Source organism: Gavia stellata, chromosome 8 (assembly GCF_030936135.1).
Source record: "Gavia stellata isolate bGavSte3 chromosome 8, bGavSte3.hap2, whole genome shotgun sequence".
NCBI lineage: Eukaryota > Metazoa > Chordata > Aves > Gaviiformes > Gaviidae > Gavia > Gavia stellata.
Window position 1 is genome coordinate 22,467,920 of NC_082601.1, and position 21,174 is coordinate 22,489,093.

General features: G+C 40.7%; 1 protein-coding gene across 2 annotated transcripts in view; it reads left to right on the forward strand.

The window, feature by feature from the left end:
* The window catches only part of CERS6 (ceramide synthase 6), a 127,638-nt gene that overhangs the window by 95,398 nt on the left and 11,066 nt on the right, over nucleotides 1–21,174 (forward strand). For both annotated transcript variants that reach the window (XM_059820565.1, XM_059820564.1), the window contains exons 6-8: nucleotides 420–512; nucleotides 5,773–5,901; nucleotides 10,068–10,174. In XM_059820565.1, the coding sequence (XP_059676548.1) occupies nucleotides 420–512; nucleotides 5,773–5,901; nucleotides 10,068–10,174 (329 nt within the window). The remainder of the gene's footprint in view (nucleotides 1–419; nucleotides 513–5,772; nucleotides 5,902–10,067; nucleotides 10,175–21,174) is intronic.

The following is a 21,174-nucleotide window of genomic DNA, read 5'->3' on the forward strand; positions in this document are numbered from 1 at the left end:
TCCAAACGTTAGCGTGTTCCCAGAAAATGGTTAAATTCTTTAAAAATAGGCTTTTATACTAGGAAGAGCCCTGTTTAAAGTTTACAACATTTTAATCATGAGGAGATGAGATTGTATACTAGCATTATTTTTCTCTAGTCTGCTCTAGCATTGTTTCTTTTGCTGTGCTTTAAACCCACATTACTGATGTACAGCAAGATGTTTCAAGTAATCTTTCAAAACAGACTTAGGAGTACTCAGAATTTAGTTTGTTCTAGGTTCTGAATGGACAACATCATAATTTTTTGGTATTACAATATTACAAGGATGCTTATGTATAATTCAATAATCCCCCTGTGATTAAACATGTCTCCTATAGATCTCAACTGCCTGTAATGTCAGTTAGACTCTGTTAACCTTTTCTCATCTCCATCTTTCAGCCACTGATGCCTGACCTTCATTATTACTACATAGTTGAATTGTCATTCTACTGGTCCTTAATGTTTTCTCAATTCATTGACATCAAAAGAAAGGTAAGAACAATGAGACTAAAAACATTTAAAGCTTTAAGCACATATCTTTCTTGACTTGAGGAATACCTGTATTACCTGTGCAGTGAACTGGAAATACAGTTCTTTCTAGTCACCACCTCTTGCAGATATTTGGCACTGAGAAACTGGTGTTGAAGTGCTTGTCTTACTCTGTTCCTTGTTACTATAATGTGGGTTTTTTCTGCACATGGGAAGAAGAGCCTGGAGTAATCAAATATTCAAGGAGAAATAGCATCAGCCAAAAAAACCTCTGCTCTCACACAGTGACTTGAATGGAATTGAACACGTAGTAGCTGGTAGATGTACTGTTTCTTCTAAAAGTTAAATGATGAAATATCAATGACAGAGCAAGACTGCTTCAAAAATTCACGGTATCACTTTGGTAAGATCTATGAGGGCTTTCAATTTACTCTACAAAGGGGTGGTAAAAACAGGGATATATTTAATATTAAAAAGTGATGTTACATTTTATCTTACCTTTACGGCTATGAAATTTCAAGTAGCTGAGCATTGCTATTAATGGGCTACTAATCAGGAAAATAAAACTCTGGCCAGATAAAAGCATTTTTCCAGTATCAGTAGCAACCTGTTCCATATTCCTTCATCCAAGTTCTCTTCTCCAAGGAGAGTGCTAGTCCATGGCAGAACAGGCAGCACAACAGTCACTCTGTAATAACAGTCCATTGAGCTATTCTTGCAGGGTTTTTTAATGTTGCAAAATTATTTGTTTAAAACGTTTTGGAGGATTTTATGATATTTTTATGTGCCTCCTTCTACTGTCATTTAATTAAATGATTGTAGGCTATGCTAATGGAAACATCCATGTTTACTAGAATTTTAGCAGGAGGGTAGCACTGAAAAGAGTAGATGAAGGATCCACTATGTCCTGAATAAATTTATCTGCTATTTGGAACCACAGTGTGCTCCTGGGAGTCTTGTGTCAGAGCTACGTATATAGAAAATCACTCCTCTATTTGAATTTCCAAATTTTTCCAGAAGCAGAAATCTCAAGAAAAAATCCACAAATTTTAAATCCTTATTGGAGGGTAAATTGTAAACAAAACAACCAATTTAGAATGAATACATGTAAATCCCTTGCTTGCATTGTCTGTAGATGCTAAACATTCTGTTAATCATGAGCTTGAAATGAGTACAACTTCACTGTTTCAAAAAACAGAGATGCAGAAAAACAGTGCTCGACGGAGCTGTATGATGGTGGAGATGAATTTAAATCAAGAGTAACATTGACTAATATATATAAGCTGCAGGTGCCAGCAGTACTGAATAGCCATTTGTCAATATAGCAACCAAACCCAAACCCCTGCAGCAGTGTTACAGAATTGTTCAGGTTATTGCTGCAGAAATGTATTGTATATAATCAGTCCCCCTACATTCGTAGTCAGCTTTCTGCACTGTGCCATTGGTTATATTTTATTTTCTTCATGTACTTCTTGAGGGAGAGGAAAATGCATTGCAATTGCAACAGTACTGCAATTTTGTGGTACAATGTATCTTTAAAGAATGTTTAATTGATTCCTGACTAGTTGCTTTGTTTATGTGAAAAGTAATGGGAGGCTACCTGAACAGCATCTAGGTTCAGCGCTGAAATACACTTCTGAAAAGGGCCATTGGGAGGGTCAGTAACACCTTTCTCATTTAATACATCTCATGAGCAAATGCTATAGCTTTTTCCTTCATGACTTGAAGAGTTTGTTCCCATTGGTGAGCTGAGCACAGAGCTAAAGCCTGATCCTGTCCATAATATAGGTACAAGTAAAGAAATCTTTTGCAAGTCTGTTTCTCAGTTACATATAAATGACTTGTACTTGTTATCAGGGAGACTTTGCAGCAGCTTACTGTGGAAATAGAATGGGAGATGGAAGTGGGGAAGCGGATCGCTAACAGCTAAGTAACACCCCTGCCACAGATTTGCAGTGCTTGAACCCACAGCACCACATCAAAGCAGTGTCCCATGCATCTGCTGTGTCTGAGAACATCCAGTGTCCAGTAAAGAGCAAGAGCACAATATCTGCAATGCAATGATAGCAAGTCAAAAGCCTTTCATTGTAAGCACCCTGCAGGAGAGAGTGGAGATGCCATATTTATAAATAACCTATTAGATCACTGACCAGTTTGGACTGTGGAGACAGTTCTTTTTGTAGTGTAAGCAAAATTGATAACTAGGAAGATCAGACTGGAGAAATGTGGCTGTGCATGGGTGTCACACAGTAAAACTGTTCTGTGGCTAGGGGTGAGTGCAAGCTGTCAAGGAAACCAATGAGTTGAAAATTGTTAGCACTGGGAGCTTACAGTAGTTGACAAAAAGTAGTACAAGCTTGACAGAGACACCAACTCTTGCAGTACCATAATATTTCTCTTTTAAAGAGCAAGTTTAGTTTAAAAAATGTGGAAACCTCTTAATGTACCCACTATGCAATGTGTGAAATGGTGCCCATATGAAATAAGGCTCTGTTTAACTGGAAGAAGCAGGAAATTTGCCAGCTAATATCAGACAGCTTATACAGAGCAGATTAACAGTTCTCAGCCTGAGAAACCTGTTGATGTTTTCATATTACAGTGAGAGGAATACTTTTATCTAAGTCTTGGTTATCATTATTAGATACTTTAAATTCAGCAGTGGCTGTATTGTAGTCTGGGATGATCAAAAGTGCCCTGGCAGCCTTGTGCACTGCAGGAATTCAGCCAACCACTTTGATGTAGCCAGGTTTCTCTCCAGGTGAGGTGCAGTAGGTCTTCTCTGAAAGCACCAGCACTCAGCACTGGCCCAGCTCCACCACTGGTGTTTTACTCGCTGTAGCTCCAAAGAAATGTACTTGCTGTTTTCCATCTCCATTTTATTCTTCTCTAATAGCAAATTCATGACTTTAAAATGACTTCCAGTTGGTTTGCTGACTTTCAAATACCTGTTTATTTAGGTGCTACAAATTCCACCAGATTATCTTTTCCTGGATGAAGAGGTGTGAACAAACTATTTAGTCTGTTGCACATACCTACTATTAGCATTAAGGCAGTGAACTGAGTAGATTAACTTTTACGATTTTATAATGGCATGTTGTTTGCTTCATAAATATCTACTATGTTGCTATAATGATGTTCTACCCTTATGGGTTTTCTTTTTCAAAGACTGCAACCTAGTATCATTTGGTTTTTTATCAGCTCTGTCCAGCTTCCCATACTCCTCTTCTGTAAAACACAGAGAAAAAAAATTAGATTGGGGAACTTTGTTGCTCTCACAAGCCCCTGATGAGTTTTAAAAGCAGTGAGGCTTATTTACATGCTTTCTGGATACCTGAAGTATTGTTAGAAAAACATTTGACCGGTGTGTTTAAGGGAATGTATAAAATTTCTACTCAGTCAGTGTTTTAACAGCTTAGTAGAAGATCTAGAAGACCTTTCTGTGTATTCACACCTTTTAGTTCCAAGCATTTGGCAATTTCTAGAGCTTCTGTGTTTTACTTTTTTTAAAAAATGACAGGTCACTCAGTCTCAAAATAAAATAATCTGTAGCTGCTAATTTTCTTGAATATTCCATTTTGATTCTAGAAAATTTATGCTATATTTCACTGAATCTGGAGCCTAGATCTCTTTCTTCAAACTCAGCAAAAAAAGTCATAGAGCTGATTTCTTTTGTTTCAGAGGAAAGGCACTTAGATTGTGTACGTTTTGCAGACCTTTACTAGAATTGTAACGGTTGAAACCTTGAGCTGATCATACTCCCCTTCCTTGTTGAAGCCCATTTCCAGAAGCTGGAGTGACTAATGAAGATGGTGTTTTGCCCTTCGGTGGCACTAATGCTCCATAGCCACTGGGCAGTTTAGTGAGTGAGTGTGTCATGTTAAACAAACGTGGGCATCGGAAGCCTTGATTCCAGAGAGCCTGTCTACAAGTTGAGACCCATGGGGTTTTCTCCGTTGTCTGCCCTGTGTTCTTCCCACTGATGGTGTCAGGAGTAGGTTCTTTCTCCTATTCTTAGCCACATATTTTCATGACACAGGCGCATGATATCTTTCAGCAGTTACAACTGGAGGCTACAGATCTGCTGTAAATAAATGCATCTTGCACAAACATACATACAGTTTGAAATACTTTTACAAAAAGAAGCAGCCCATTCCTGTACAGCTGCTCTTCTGCTGCGTATCATTGAAAGTACTTGAGTAAGCTGGGAACACAAGTACCACTTGACATTATGGGGACTTGTACCATTAGTTTCTATGTGTTCATTACCCTTATGTATAATTAAAGTCTAGCAGGTAGCATCTTCAAAGGATAGTATTAATTACTGACATAATTTGGGGTTTGATAATACTTTCTCAAAGCTGTGTGCGTAGTTCAGCAAACTCCAACAAGATGTCTTTTTGACTGATCTGGTGCCTTGCAGAGAAGAGTCTCATCTCTGCGGGTCCTGCTAACAGACCAGGAGTCTAGGCCGGGCAGACGGGTCATTCTCTCTGCTTTGCCTGCCCCTTGGCATGTATCTGGGAATGTGATGTTACAGGAGCTTCACCGCACCTGGCTTTTTTCAATAGTAACAGTTACTTGCTGGCCAAATAATTTGGAGTTACTGATCTGGAGACCAACTAATCGGCATCGTTTGGGAGGCAGCAGATTACATCTGAGTAGAAGAAGCTGCACCAGCTCATTTGAAGACTTTTCTGACCCTGTTACAGTGTGAAGACAACGCAGCTTCATTAAAAACAAAACAATAAAAAACTGGAACTGGGATTCTCAGCTCCGTGAAAGCTCTCAGTTGTGCTTGGCTGGTGACTGTTGATAACTCCTGGTGCAGTGGAAATGTGTTTCCTGTTCCCTTGTAGCTATTTGAACTCTTGTGAATGGTGCGTTATTTTGCATATTATATGTTGCTTGGTGTATAAGAAATGTGGTGTAATTAGATTTGTATGTACATGTGCCTTTTCAAAATAACTTCAGACACAAATGTTTACTTCATTAGGTTAAATTACTGTGAACTGAGAAGTGTAGATATTGCCTAGCTTTCAAATAATCTTTTTGCATTTTGTTAACGTACAGTGATTATTTTATTCAGTCTCAGTGAAATATATAGCAGGGTATTTAATGCACTTATGTAGCAGGATCTTTATGTAGCATAACCATAATGCTGGGTTTAAAAAACATCCATCCATTTTTGTATAAGAGTACTGAATCTCACTGTTTGGTTCATTGTTTTTTTGGTTTTTTTTTTTCCTGCTTCTTGCTGCTCTAGGATTTTGGCATCATGTTTACACATCACATTGTAACAGTCACCCTGATAACCTTCTCATATGTAACCAATTTGACACGAGTGGGAACCTTGACCTTATGTCTCCATGATGCGGCTGATGTTGTCCTAGAGGTGAGATAATATGTATATCATCAGTGTCTGTACATGGTATTCGCTATTCTGAGGGCGAGCATGTCAATAGGTAGAATCTATTTGCTATTCAAAGCAAGTATTTCTTAAGCAAAGAGGCCAGTTCAAGATGGTGACTAATATAGTGTATTTCCTCGCTGAAATATATTGCACTTGTAACAGTGCATGTTTGTGACTTCAGGCTGTTTTATCCCTTGATAAGTTGCTTGTGCAGAGCAGAAACTGGTAATGCATTGCATGCCAAAGGAGGGTTACACACAGATTTTAAGTATAACATGGTAAAGTCAACAGCTCAAAGTTGCAAAATCTGGAAAGTGATGACTCTGTGGGATAGAAGCTCCTGATTCTTGACCCCTCTCAAGTAATATATGGGGCAAGAACCCTGCCTCCAAAAGAATCAAGGTGTCACGGTTTGATTCTGCTGTGCTTTTCTGGGCAGAGGGTGCTGGACGACTTAGTGGCTGTTCTGTGTGCAGACAGTGAGCTGACCTCTGGTCCCCAGGATTTTCCAGATTCCTGTGCTTCTGCATCCAGATGCCAGTATTAAACAGTTGGCTTTGGAGAAGAAGGGATGATTGAAATTCTTTTAAGTCAAGGTGGTCTGTAACTTCCGTAGCGGCAGTTTAGATATGTTGTCATCCTGTATCTGCATCAGTTTTTAGACAGCTCTGGGTGATGCTGGGATCGGGCTGTCTATGAACTCTCCATCAGGATCGAATCAAAGTTAGTAACTATTTCATCTGAAATTATTTTTTACTAAAGTAGTTGCAGGGATCCTGTTATGCAAGAATATTGTCTCACTGTGTGAGTCACCTATTGCGGAATCAAAATCCTGCCATTCTGATTCGATAGTGCTGTAAATCTCTTTTTATTTTTTAATCTTTTTTTAATCTAGAAGGCACATAACTGCCTGAAATAGAAAGCAACAGAGAATCTGGATTTCTCCTGTTAGAAATAATTACATCTTTACAAGTTTATTCTTCTGTTTTAGCAATGTGTGTAGATCCATTCTGCCAGCTGTGGGTTCACCCAAACTTTCTTCATTCCTCTTTTCTCACCACCAGACAGATGTACTTGACAGTGGTCATTCCAGATCAGACCAGTGCCTGTGGAACTATAAAACCACTGGAGAGCAGCTGTAACAGGCTAGCTAAAACCTTACCTTGAACACAGTGAGATACATACTTTTTTCTCAGTTCCTCTGTTCATTCACTGGCTAAGACAAAGAGAAATTGCTGGTATTCTCATGTGATTTGCAAACATTCAGCAAATACACTTCCCCATGAGACACATACTTTAGTGGTCTTTCTAGTCAATTTGTCCAGTCTGTTCTGACTGGAAATACTAAAGCCAGTCTAAAATGTAAGAAAGAGAGTCACAGCTCCTGAGAAGCATTTTCTAGGAGGGCCATTAGGACTCACTCAGCAGACTTTCTTCTGCAAGGGCAGTGGGTCACAGCCCCAGTGCTGTATGAGAGAAGATGGACTCCTACACACTGCTGACATTACTGAGGGGAAAGTCAGTGCAGAGGAAGAAAATTATCAAACTGCAAAAGAAGCTGATAAAATATCTTGCCAGTATGGGTCAGTTGTGCACCTAACATGTTTTGCATATTATGTATTTGTAAAAATGAAAAGCTATTTCCAGAGGCCACTAGACTCTTTCCACGTATCATTTCATAATGAAATGTCCAGTGGAAAGCTGGAATGCAATATTTTTGCTATTCTCATTGCAGGACGTAGTATATATTGGTAGGAATACTAATACTGGAGCTGAAGTTTTTTCCATAGGTCTTAAGGCATCTGCAGGTCCAGAAGAGTCATAGCAGGATTTTCAGGAATACACAGCTGTTCTCTTAGATCTGAGTGAAAATTATCTTGGATACTCAAAGGAGCATAGCCACAGCAGGACAGACCAAACGTAGAGTCATTTGCTTGCCTAGGAAGCCGTTACATTAGCTTAAGCTGAAATCTAGGCTGCTGAGAGGCAAGCTTCAGAATCCCAGCTAAGTTGTTTAAGGGCTCTTGGATATCATTGCACTGCTGAAGCACTTAAAACCCCACCTATTTGGGGACCTTGAGACTTTTTGTCTTCAATTAATGAACACTGTGACAATTTTGATGCCAGTGTATGGATGTGAGTAGTTGCCAATTTGGTATGCTTCTGGTGTATGAGCCTCACATAGCTGACAGTTCAACCTGAATCCTTTCTGTCAGGTTCCAGCTATCTTCTAACACACTTTTCTAAAAGAGCAGGGAATGGACACTTCAGACCAAGGCAAACAGCTGCACTGTAAAATAAATGCATTTAAATAGACTAGCAAGAGTATCTGGAAGAGCTGTGTTATTCAGCTGTAGTCATGGTTTTTAAGCTTTGAAAATTGTGTTGTATTGTTTTAGGTGGCCCAATTTCATTCAACAACATACTCTTTCCCTTTTTTTTTAGTCCTTCCTTATCAATATAATTTGTAGATTTGTTATTTGAGAACTGATGACCCAACAGCTATACTGTTTTTAAGAAATGTTGTGATACTATTTCAAGTTGCTATAGCAATATCAGCTCTATCAGCACTATGAAACCAGCTTTTTTAGACTGGCACCATGGAAATACATCCAGAATTCCTATCTGAACTTTCAGTCATCTGAAAATCAAGGTGTTAGTAACTGTTCTGCTTTGCATGTTGTCACCAAAGTGTTCTCTTTTCCTTAAACCAGACCATGAGTACAAACTGCTAGGAAACTCATTTGTGTCCTCTATAGAATATAGGGCTGTTTCAGAAGGGTTATGTTTTCTTTGCAGCACTGGTGGCTTTCCTCGTGTTTTGTGAGCTTCCTAACTTGTTTTTGGTTAGTGAGGATATCCTTTATATTCAGATTTTGAGGGGAAACATTGCAGAAGTTATGCAACATCCAAAAGTGCAGGTTGGTTTTGGCATCCAGATTGTCTGACATGAGCATTGAGCAATTTGAGGTTCAGTGTGTTCATTCCAAAAAAATCAGACAGAATGCAAGAGTGTCTCTCACCATATTAGCATATTCTCTGGTTTGAATTCTGCATTCAGAATAGTATTCTATATGCATAGTTTTGGTAATTTTTCTCCATCTTAGCCCCCTGGAAAGTCTGCAGAAGTAAGCATCTTCTCAATATGGGAGCTGCATACAGGGCCCCTCAGAGGGGGCTTTGAAAGGGTTCCCAGTGACTTAAGTGGACACTAAATCAGACTCTTCATGTACTTCATTATGCAGAGACTCCCTGGACGCATTTGACAGAAAGCATAAAGAAAGACTGTCCCTGCCTTGAAGCAGATGTTTTAAAATAAGTAACTGCTTACACACATGAAAGCTGTGGAAGCAGCATAGACGTCTTAAAACAAGCTTGCTTGTACATGCTGTTTTCTTCAGGGAGAAGAGAGCAAAGAAACTTTAGGGAAGATCAGTGTTTAAATGAGCGGTTTGAGTGAAGAGTAATTAGTAGGCTCCCTCACTGAGGAGGAGTCAGAAGACTGCATGAAGACACATGAGAAAAACATGTAAAAATAGGCATAGGGCAACAAGTTGGAAAGCAAAAGTTGCCAAGAGAGGGGAAGAGAGACTTTGAAAAAGATTTGAAGGGGAGGGGTAAAATCTTAGAGGTAGAAACTGTTCTGTATAGGCCAGAAAGGAAGAAGAGATGCTGTAGGAGAACATAGGATACAGAGCACAATAGAGGATTTGAGACAAAGTTTATATATATAGCAACACTAGAAGGTCAGAAAGCATGGGGCAGGTGGAAGATGGGTGGCTGCTGAAAATGCAACTGGAGCATACTGGAAAGGTGAGAGACAGGTGGGTAAAGAGATTGGGAACAAGGAGAGCATAGACACAGTGGTGTTCAATAAAAGGTTTAGAAGAGTTTTGTGAATCTGAAATTGTAGGATTTCAAAAGGAAATTGAATGGGCAAGGAAGAAATGAGAGATGTACTCTGGTTTTACACAGTCTGGGTTTTTTCTGAGAAGACATTTGGAGAGGAGTGATGAGGTCACTGTGAGGTGTCCCAATGAAAATCTTAGCGATTTCATAAAAATTTTATTTCTTCTTAGAGCTTATACACAATACAAGAGAACTCAGTTGTCCTCACAGAAGTAAACAGACATTTCTTTCTTTTACAGGCTGCCAAAATGGCAAACTATTGCAAGTGTCAAAAACTGAGTGACCTTCTGTTCCTTACATTTGCCATTGTCTTCATTGTCAGTAGGCTTGGCATATATCCCTTGTGGTGAGTAAGCATATAATTTTCCTCAAATGCTAAGCATCAAACAAGCTTGGAAATAACTGTGTTGTAATTGAACATGATTCATTGACATTACTCTGTTCCCCAAAGCACCAAGGAGAGTTTCAGACATAACCAGGTGCTGAAATAGCCTATTTGCTAGAGTGCCATTGTGTTTACTGTGTGCTAGACAAGAAACTTATGGGGCTTCTGCTGCTTTTAAGGAGGAAGTGGGTTGGAGACCACATAGCTTCGGGTTAGCAGTTGGTTGCCTGTGTTGGCAAGAAGTTAGAGGAGAAATAAAATATTAGTCACCAAAGACACTGACCAGAGGCTAAGCTTGAAGCTAGGATCTTCTCATTAGCTTTCAGTGCACACTTTGTGAACATATTCAGCTTAAAGAAAAACACAGTGAGATAAGGAAAGTCTGGTCTGCTGAAATCAGTATAAGGATGTTATTGCCATGCAGATTGCAATACTGCAGGCTACTCCTTTTCCACTCCTCCTTTGAATTGGGGGTCCTGGGGAAGCTGTGTAATACATATATCTATAAGATAATTACACAGGTGTTACTGTAATCTCAACTTGCCCAGACAAAGGCAGCTGCTTGCATGTGCACATACTCTCTCTTCTAGGTCCACACACGTGCATGCATAGGACAAACAGGACATAGATGTTCGATTCTTTAGCTAGGGTCTTCAACATCCAGAAGGCAGCTGACTAGTTAGGAAATACACTGATGTACTTCAGTGTAGAAACCCATTCAAGTTTCTCTGTAACCTGTGCCCTATATATGAGGCATTGGCTTCACTCTTTTGTGTTCTGGATCCTTCCTTTCTCTCGTATGAACAGAATGAACCCAAATCTCTGTATCGCTATGAGAGCAAGAGGTGTCTGTCATTGCATCAGAAGGTAACAGTGACAGTTTTGTTTTTGGGAAGCATGAAGAATGCCAGAAGTGTTACCCTTTGCAGAGTGTTATTTAGAGAAATTACCACCAAGCTCCTTATTTAAGCATGCAGAGGATTTAGAGATGCCAATATCAACCTCTTCGCCACAGTTTCCTTTCAAATCCTCTATAACGATATCTCTTTGGGGTTTTGTTAATGCAAACAGGATAAGACCAAGGTGCCCTTAGGGAGCTGTGTCATCAGCTCTGCTTAACAGTACAATGTAGAAGTCTCATTTAGCGTTTAATGACTCCAAAGGTAATGTGATAATGCCTGGTCCCTACTGCGCTGTGAGTTGGTGAAGGACCATGACAAAGGGAGAAAATGGATAGACACACAAACTGTATGTTTAAAAATGCTTGTTATTTTTTCCAAGGAGCAGTTATTTGTTTCTTAAACAGCTTTGCTGCACTTTTCTCAGCCCTTCCTTGAAGCTAACGTGGCCATTCACTGAATTTCTGTAAATGAAGTAAGCTAGTTTCTCTACTTGGGTGATCTCAGATAGGAACAATGGTGGCACTCCTGCTCATAGGATTTCATCTGCCTGTTGCATTCTGTTTTATATTGAGAAATAGAGGGAGAACCCAATTCCACCAGTGCAGTTCTGTCACTGGAGATTGCAGTACATGACTATGCTTCAGGGAAGGCTCAATCAGATGATGACTGGATGGGTTTGCAAAGGGGAAGTCATACTTGACCAACCTGATAACCTTCTACGATGAAACGACCAGCTTGGTAGATGAGGAGAGAGCAGTGCATATAGTCTGCCTTGACTAGTAAGGCTTTCGACACTGCCTCCCAGAAGATCCTGAGAGAGAAGCTGCTAACGTATGGGCTAGATGAGCAAGCAGTGAGGGTGGATTGAAAACTGGCTGAGCAGCCAGACCCAGAGGGTGGTGGTCAGTGGTATGAAGTCTAGTCAGGGGCCAGTAACTAGCCATGTACCCCAGGGGTCAATACTGAGTCCAATCCCATTCAACGTCTTCATTAATGATCTGGATGATGTAGCAGAGTGCACCCTTGGCAAGTTGGCTCATGTTCCAACCTGGAAGGAGTGGCTGATATCCCAGACGGTTGTGCTGCCATCCAGAGGGAAGGAACCTCAATGGGCTGGAGAAATGGGCCAACGGGAATCTCATGAAGTTAAGCAAAGGGAAGTGCAAAGTCCTGCACCAGTATATGCTGGGGGCTGACCAGCTGGAAAGCAGCTTTGCACAAAAGGACCTGGGGGTCCTGGTGGACACCAAGCTGAACATGAGCCAGAAATGTGCCCTTGCGGCAAAGAAGGTTAATGGTATCCTGGGGCTGCAGTAGGAGAGGTGTTGCCAGCAGACTGAGGAAAGTGATCCTTCCCTTCTACTCAGCACTGTTGAGGCCACACCTGGAGTACCGTATCCAGTTCTGGGCTCCCCGGTACCAGAGAAACACAAAGCTACTGGAGACAGTCCAGCGAAGGATCACCAAGACTGATTAAGGGACTGGAGCACGTCTCACATGAGGAAAGTCTGAGACAGGTGGGACTGTATAGCATAGAGAAGAGAAAGCTCAGGACAGATATTATCAATATACATAAATATATGAAGAGAGTGTTTAAAGAAGACTGAACCAGGCTCTTTTCAGTGGTGCCCAGTGACAGGACCAGAGACGATGAGCATGAACTGAAACACAGGAGGTTCCATCTGAACATCAGGAAACACTTTTTCACTGTGAGAGTGACCAACCACTGGCACAGGATGCCCAGAGATGTTGTGGAGTCTCCATCCTTGGAGATACTCAAAAGCCATCTGGGCATGGTCCTGGGCAGCCTGCCACAGGTGACCCAGGTTGAGCGGGGCAGTTGGACAGGATGACATCCAGAGGTCTCTTCCAACCTCTGCCATTCTGGGATTCTGTGAGCTGCCTTATGTGTTTAGCTGTGACTCCAGCATTTAAACCTCACTCTGTATTATTTGAAATGGCAAAGAAGGAACTGCTGACTTGAAATATTTTTTTATTCAAACACAAACTTTACCCGGTCACTGCTATGTGCTTGCCTTGCTGAATAGTCAACAAATAGCAGATTAAGCTTTTCCAGAGTGCATGATTTTGAAGGAGGTCATTAGTCTTCACAGATTTAACTAGAAATAGCTGCCCAATATGCTTTTTTTCTTGAGACATCTGAAAATCAGCAAGGTCAAGATTTTCCCATCCTTTACATCCTTACTATGGTAGTCAAGTTTTGTAATGTCCACACTTTCAACCTGAAGTGTTTAAAATAACACTGTTTATAACTGGAACTGAAGCTCAGAAACTGGAGGTTCACGCTGTCTCGAGTGAGTTCTGTGAAGTGTTGTGGCCAAGTGTCACACCGTGCAGGAAGCCCTTGCTAGGACTAGGCAAATTATAATTAAAGATTAACATGTCTAGTGGGAATTGGGCATCGAAGAGCTGAATTCTGTGTAAGTGTCCCTAATACACACCTCATGCTGTCTGACTGGCAGAGTCCCGGAAGAGATTACCAGCACAGTGGTAAGTTATCTGGCAAGTATCAAAACTTGAGCCCTGCTTTACAGCTGCTGCATTTTGTGCTGGTGTTCTGGATGTGCCCATCTGTTCCCATATATGTTAGGGGACAGCAGCACTTCCATGCCACTTTAGATTGAACCTTGTCTGAATCCTGCTGTATAGACTAGCACTGGTCCAGTGTGCTGAAAGCAGGTTAAAAATCAAAGGGGAAGAGAGAAGGGGAAGAGGGCTACACAGTAGCTTCTGCTGTTGATGTCAGCTCCTATGATACTGAATATTGGGCTAATGAGAGCAGCAGGTTACAGCTGTGGGTGAGGTTTGCTGCTGGGATGAAAAAGATCAGCATAGACTCTTGAAGGCAGTGAAAGCAGAGGGATTGTGTATTACGGGAATGCAGCAGCCGACTGTGCTGCGTGCTCCTCTGTCACAGATGGAGTGGTTACACTGGCGATCTCTCTGCCTCTCTTCTCCCTTAACCAATGAAATAACACGTTTATTTATTTGAATATGCCAATGGTTCAGTGTGGTGTATATGCTCTTTGATTTTTAAGGCCATCTTATTTCCAGACCAAAGCCTTGATGTGTATACTTCTAATGGTTACCCTTACATACACCTATAATCACAGAACCTGAAGGAAGTTTCATAGTTCTCAGCTGTACTGTGGGCATTGCATGTAGGAGTCAGGGTTAGCAGGGGTGAAGCATGGGACGTATGAGCTTGTCTCTCCCAAATCCTTTTTCTCTATGAAGCAGCAATTCTAAATCTTCACCCCCATTAGCTTGCATGTCAGCAAAGATGAGTCATTGGAGTGGCAGCAGGCCAGGAAGCATAGTTCTGCTCTCCTCTGCTGAATATTCAAAATAGCAAAATTTGGTGCCTGATTAATATTACATAAATATGCAAATTTTTCTAGCATAAAAAATGAGAGGTATAAAATTGGTGTGTGTGTAATGTAAAAGGAAGACTGTAATTTATAAGAAAACTTCCCCCCACACAGGAAGGCGAATACCCAAGACAGGCTTCCAGAGACATTGCTTATGAAGCACTGCCATCCTGTTGTGCTCTGGCTTTGCACAAGTGCCATTTAATTTTGCATAAAGGTGCTAATAAAGAATTCAGAATGTATCAAATGCTGTTGTTTGAAGGTTGTTTAGCAGCAGGGCTAAGACAAAAGAAATTGGCAATTAGGTATATATTTAGCAGTCTTTCTGCAGGCATCTGGAGTTCATTTCAGCAATAATTCAAAAACCCCAGGACACTTTCTGCCTCCTGCTGCTAAGTGAATGTAGGAGTAAAGCTGCTATTTTCACTGACAAGGCATTTTACTTGTGAAATTCTCTCGCTTGTGCATAATCACTGTTCTAGCAAATTACAACATAAAATATAACTCTCCATGAGTCAGGGGGAACATGATGCCTTCTCAGGTGATACAGGATTGTAGGGAGAATAAAAGCAATCTCAAACCAAAGAATTGATATAAATTATCAATTTATAGCCCTTGGCTAGTCTAATCAGGCTGAGCAAAGCAGTCACCTCAAGCCTTCTTTATTTCAATAAGCCTTGCAATTCCTCTTCCCCAGACATCAAATGCTTGTTTTTGCTGTAGTTACATGGACATAGTCTTCTCTCTATTGATAAAGAAATAGTTTGCTTTTTGCCGTTGTTTTGGTTTTCTTTCAATATCCAGGAAGGGAAACTCCATGGAGTCATAGTATTTATTAGTAACTTTTTGAGGTGGGCAGAGGACAAACAGGCATCTTCCATTACAGGAAATGTGAGTGAAGAAGGTGATGCACTGCATTTTCCAGTCTTTCTTTGCTCATTGCTAGCTGCAGAGTTCATGTTGTGAGAACTATGAAACTCCGGAAGTCTGGGCTGTACAGGATACCCAAGAGTGCTCACTTGCTTTGCTTATTCTTCTGGAATACATGCTTTTTTTGACAGGGCAGTTTGAATAAATCTCCTAATGCTGTGAAGAGTTTGGTATCTGAAACTGGTTTCATGGAGTGACCATGAACCAGGGTATTTCCAAGAGCTTCAGTGGAAGAAAGGTGGTTGGCGTAGAGGGAGATACAAGGTTACTAAACTTGTTCATCATTTTAAAAGATAGCTTAAGGTAACTGCAGGTAAAGGTGTAACTTTTGGGTTTGAAAGAAGGAGAAGGCTCCCAGGAAAACTAGGGTGATATTTACCAGGTGAAGGCACCAAGCCGGCTAAATTCAGGTTCCTTCAGGTTGCTCTGACTAGTACTAGAATGCAGTTGTTTTTCACTACATTTGATTATTTTTATAATCACTTATATTGTATGAGAGATAGAACACAGTGGGTTTCAGGGAAGTGTTGCTGACAAGTACTGCTGTCAAAAGGCAAGGAAGCAGGGAAATGGCATTGGCATTCATGAGACCTGTGAGGTCTCGGCATGCGCATATTACATATATGCACTGACAAATGTGTAACAGTGGCTTAACTGTACAAATATGAAAGCCTGATTTAAGCTTATTATAAAGAACACAGGTCATGTTCTGCATGTGCTGTCCCCCAAATTCTCATCTAGGCAAATTTGGTATAATCCAGGTAGTCTGTATGCCTTCCTGTCCTTGATCTCTTCAGATGCTGTCAGTGCCCGGTCTACTGTACCATGTTAAAAACTGCAAGGACAGACAGTCAACCACTTTGGTTAGTTGGTATGGTCTTGTTTAATGTCGGTAGGTATGTCTTAACTGGATCTTCCATTTGTGAGTCTGTTTGGAAAGGTTCTGTCAAAAAAAAAGATGGCGAAAATAATTCTCACTGTTACAACTCAAAGCTGTTTCAGGTGCATGTCTCCTCATCAACTGCAATGTACAGTTGCTAAATGGGATTTTTATGGCAACAAACCCTATATAAGCATGGGTCTGCCAGTCCTCAGAACAACTTTGTTCCTTGTTATTCTTTCATTTTTAAAGTTCATGAGAGTACACATAGTTTGGCTCATGGCTGATTTCTAATTGCCTTTTCACAGCAATGAGTATATGCATGAACCAGACAAGCATGGCATGATCCTCACTGAGTTAAAATTAACTTCCGTTCACCATAGTGTGCTGTAATGAACCCTAGTTACTTATTACCAGTCTTTCTCTCATCTCTGCATGACTGAATAGCTCTTCCCAAGTTTCATCACTGGTTGAACAACAGCATGGGATATAGCCATGCTGTTAATGCACACACACCGGGTCTCCAAATAGTTATCCAGGATTGCCAGTTTGCACTGTTCTCTGTCCTTTCTTTTATCCTGGAATCAGCTTCTCTCTGAGCAAAATTACAGCTTGAGTTACAAATAGGGCAGCGCAGAGCCCCCATGAGTAGCAGCTGCTTCAAAGATTTGCTGAACCTTTCTTTTTCCTAGCTTTGTTCTTTTTCTAGCTGATATTGACTGTTTCTGTGCAGTTCTTAACATGCAGGGAAGTTGAGTCGTTGTCTTTCATACCAGTTTTCTTTCCTGGCACATTTTCTCCTGTTTCACCCTTGGACCATGTGTATTGTGGGAAGGCAGCATGTGGACCCCGGCAGAGTCACCCTGCTTTGTTCCTCTGAACATATTGGTAAAACAGAAAGCTCAAACCTACCCTTAAAAGCATCCTACTATGTCAAAGCAATATGTAGGCACTAGTTAAAGCAAGAATCCTGGTCAGTTACTTGGCATGGTAAGAATGTAGGTAGCCAGATAAATCCCAACTGCCCAGACATTGTCTGGACTCTGAATGAACACAGTGTTTTGTGATCGTTTTAGTTATTCTCACTGGATCCTGAAGTCAGTGAAAACCTTTCTAGCCTGGCGAGTATTATGTATAGAGCTGGACAAACATCTCTGATTGTTCTACAGTAAAACAACGTACTTTTTTATTAAGAAAATAAATCTCTTCTGACCCTGTTTCGAGCTCATTTTGCTCAGAACATTGTCTAAACTAGAGCACAGTCTAAGTTGTTTGTGGGTAGCAGGTATTGAAGGAATAAGTTATGATTTTGATCCAAGGTACCTGATTCCTGATGTTATTCATGCTGTCAGTGAGTGGATGCTGTAGAACTAACAAAAATTATCTAGTGTACTTATATTTCCTGCTGTTTGTAGTTTCAGCAGGCAACTTATAACCCTTCAAGAGCATTTAATAAAGTTTTTGGCAAGCTAACCACAGTATATTTGAAGAACTCATAGAATTCAATTTATGGATTAAAAAGAAGGTTTAATTAACTAAGTCTCCATAAATTTATGCACAACTCTCATCTTAGCTCTTTAGCAGAGCATATATAATGTTGTCATCCCATCTGCTTTTGACAAAACGTTATCTGATGTTGTCCTTCCTAATGCCTTCCTAATGTCCTTCCTGATTTCCTCAAATTGTTTACAGCGCTTGTGAACTCCAGCCTCTGAGTGCTACATGAAGCAAAGCTGAAGTGTTTGGAGTGCCAGGTTAATACTGATCCAGCTATTTACAGGGAAGCTATAAGAAATGGAAAGGTTACACGTGTCATTCACCATTGTGGGTTTGCAGTGTAAATAACAAAAAGTGCATTTGCTCGGTGTTTCCATTTTTAAGATTTTCATGTGATCACAACAGGAAAAAATTACATGAAAAAGGATTTCTTCAGACTTCCAAAGCTGGTTCTTATCCTCATTTTTAGTTTCTACAGACTATACCCTGTGGCTGTAATAATGCTTTCTGTTGTTGAGGGTAGGCTGTTCAGCCAGTGTTCTCACTTTGCTCCTTTTATTATGAAATATGTCCTTTCTAAAACCTGTGCTCTGATTGAAAACAGGACAGAAACCATTGCTGTGGCCCTTCTTTTGCTCAGAATTATTCTGATGAGTGTAAATGTCTCAGGGGAAGGGAAACAGCATTGGTGTTTTTCTTGTCTTCAGACACATTAGCCACTTTTAAATCAGCTCAGCAAGGCACGGTGACTGGAGAGTATGAACGACCTGAGGAGGTTGAACTGAGGGTTGCTTCTGCCATGGTAGTCAGTTTCCCGTATAAGCTGGTTTGTACTCAGCTGAAGATCTCTGAAGTTGCATCAATTGCAGGAGGGAGGGGAGAATAAAAGAGTCTGACCATGGGAATTTTAAGTTTGACTGTTTTTTTTTCTGAAAGAGAGGTATGTGAGGAAACTTTGCCCCAAAATACATCTTTAAGCATTGCCCATTCTGTGGAGGGGAGAGCTGTGCTGGTACGGTAGTACCACAGACAACCCATACAAGTGCTGACAGTCTAGGTGTCTGTGGGTTGTTCGAGCATGCGCAAACATTCTGCCTCTTCTCAATCCCTTTTCTCTTAGAGGCTGTATCTGTAGCACCAGGGTTTGCTGTTAGTGGAGCATATTTTGTAGTGCTACAGAGTCAATATAAAAGCAGAACCATGCTACTGGTTCACTGCAAGATGTATGCAGGGCATAAAAATCATAGTTGTACAAAAGCATGGGAGTATGATAATTACCGTATCAGCTTGAAATAGTAAATGGCTTTTGAACACCATGATCAACAGCCGTGATGCAGCTAGGGTCTCATTAGTGCTCAGCTAGGAGGAGGTCATTGTGGCTAAACACTTCAGGAGAAACCCAGCACCCACGTAAATGAGCACATTCTGTTGGTTTCATCAATGTTACATGATGGCAGAGTTTGACCTATAAAAGCTATAGAAGTAGAGATCATTATTAAGAAAATTGGATTAGCCTGAAAACTGTTTCAGTCTGATTTCCCAGACTTTGGTGTGGAGGAAATTCCTGTGATGCTTGTGGGGGCAAAGGTACAGTTGATTGGGTTTTTGTTGTTGGTTTTTTCCCCTCCCCATCCACATCTTTTGGCATTTCTTCCACAACTGGACCATAATACTTGAGTCATTTGTTTGCAAGATGAGTCCTTGGCAGACACTGTGCCACCACACTTCCTTAAGCCGTGTGATTTTTATGGATTTTAAAATTATTCCATTACTCTAGGGACATGTTCTCAGGACTAGACCAATGAATCCAAAGTGTGGTACTCCTACTATTGATGGTATGTAAGCCACCTGAAGGACACTGGGTACCTGGCAGAGAACTGGTTGCAGTTGTTCTGTGATGTTTTGTGGGCTTTTGAACTAGTTCTGTTTAGTTCCTGCATTTACAGAAAGTTTGGGTAATCTTTTTCTCCTGAAGTATCTGCCATGGCATATAGCTAAACATAAGGCAGTGTGTCAGTGTGTGCTGCAAAAGCAAGAGGAAGAAATATTCCTTGAGCGTATATTGAGAAATATACCTTGAGAGGTACTGCACTTATTTTCAGTCAACAGAAAGAGGCATGGGGAAAGCTTTTTTGTTCTCTGATACCATGTTTTGCAAAGATTGGAAACTGGCCTCCTATAGTTTACAACAAATGCCTTTCCTATTTGGAGAATAACATGAACTCTAGGCAAATGGATCTTGATATGTATTCTCTGAAGCTCATATAAAAGTTTTATGTGTACCTGGAGATTTTCAGTGTTGGAAGTGTTATTCTTAGCATAACGTAGTTTCTCTGTGCCTCTGTTATGATCACAGGCCTTTACACAAGCATTTTGCCAGAACACATTACTGATATAACATTTTGCTGAGTATAATTACATTCTGCTAGGAAATTTGAATTCTCTCCATATCCTAATGTCTATTGAAAGACTCTGCTGAGATTTGAGTTTGGATTGTGAACGTGTCTCTGACCTTGTATTCTTGTTTTTTTCTATCCACAAGAGTGGAAATACTATTATTCATACCAGTGGCTGCAAAATCAGTTAATGGGCAGTAACTGTTGATGAGAAGGAATTGCGTGAAGAGAAAAGCACAGCTGAACCCAGGACAGTGACAGCTTGATCAGAATGGTCTCTTTTACAGTACATCAAACATGAATAATTTCCTGCCTGTTCCATCATTTTAGTTAAGTAATTGGAAATCCTATTGATCTACACAGGGCTTAAAATAACACAGTCTCAGTGGCAGGGCTGTGATTTCTGCAGAGGTATTGTTTCCGATTAGTAATAGAACAGGAGCTACCCATCTCTACAGCAGCTGAGCTTGTATTAGCACCATGGCAGGAAATCCTCTGATGTGGGGCTGGTACGGGTGAGCAGAACTCCACGTGATGCTGAGCTCACTGATAAAATTGAAGTTTGTGGCTTTAATGTTGCTCTGAATACTGACTCAAGAGTTTATATCCCTTCTGTTGCTGCATTTTGCAGAGAACTTTCATCAACTTACTGTCTAAAAGAAGAGGGTAATGAGCATCACCACTCAAAAATCTGAGGAATCCATCTGAGATGCTGTTGAAAGATCATCTCTCTTTCCCTCCTGTCCTTCCTTCCCTGTTTCATTGATGCTGTGTGGGTGACTGGTTCATCTGACTCTTCTCAGTTCACAGTGGGTCTCTGCTGCTCCCCTCATATTTGCCATGCACTGATTAGTAGCATAAATCCTATTCTGGGGGACTGAAAACCTAAGAGACAGCAGGATGTGAAAAGGGCAACCAGCTTGTTCTTCTACTCAGCAAGAACTAAGAAGCGTCTGTTCAGAGT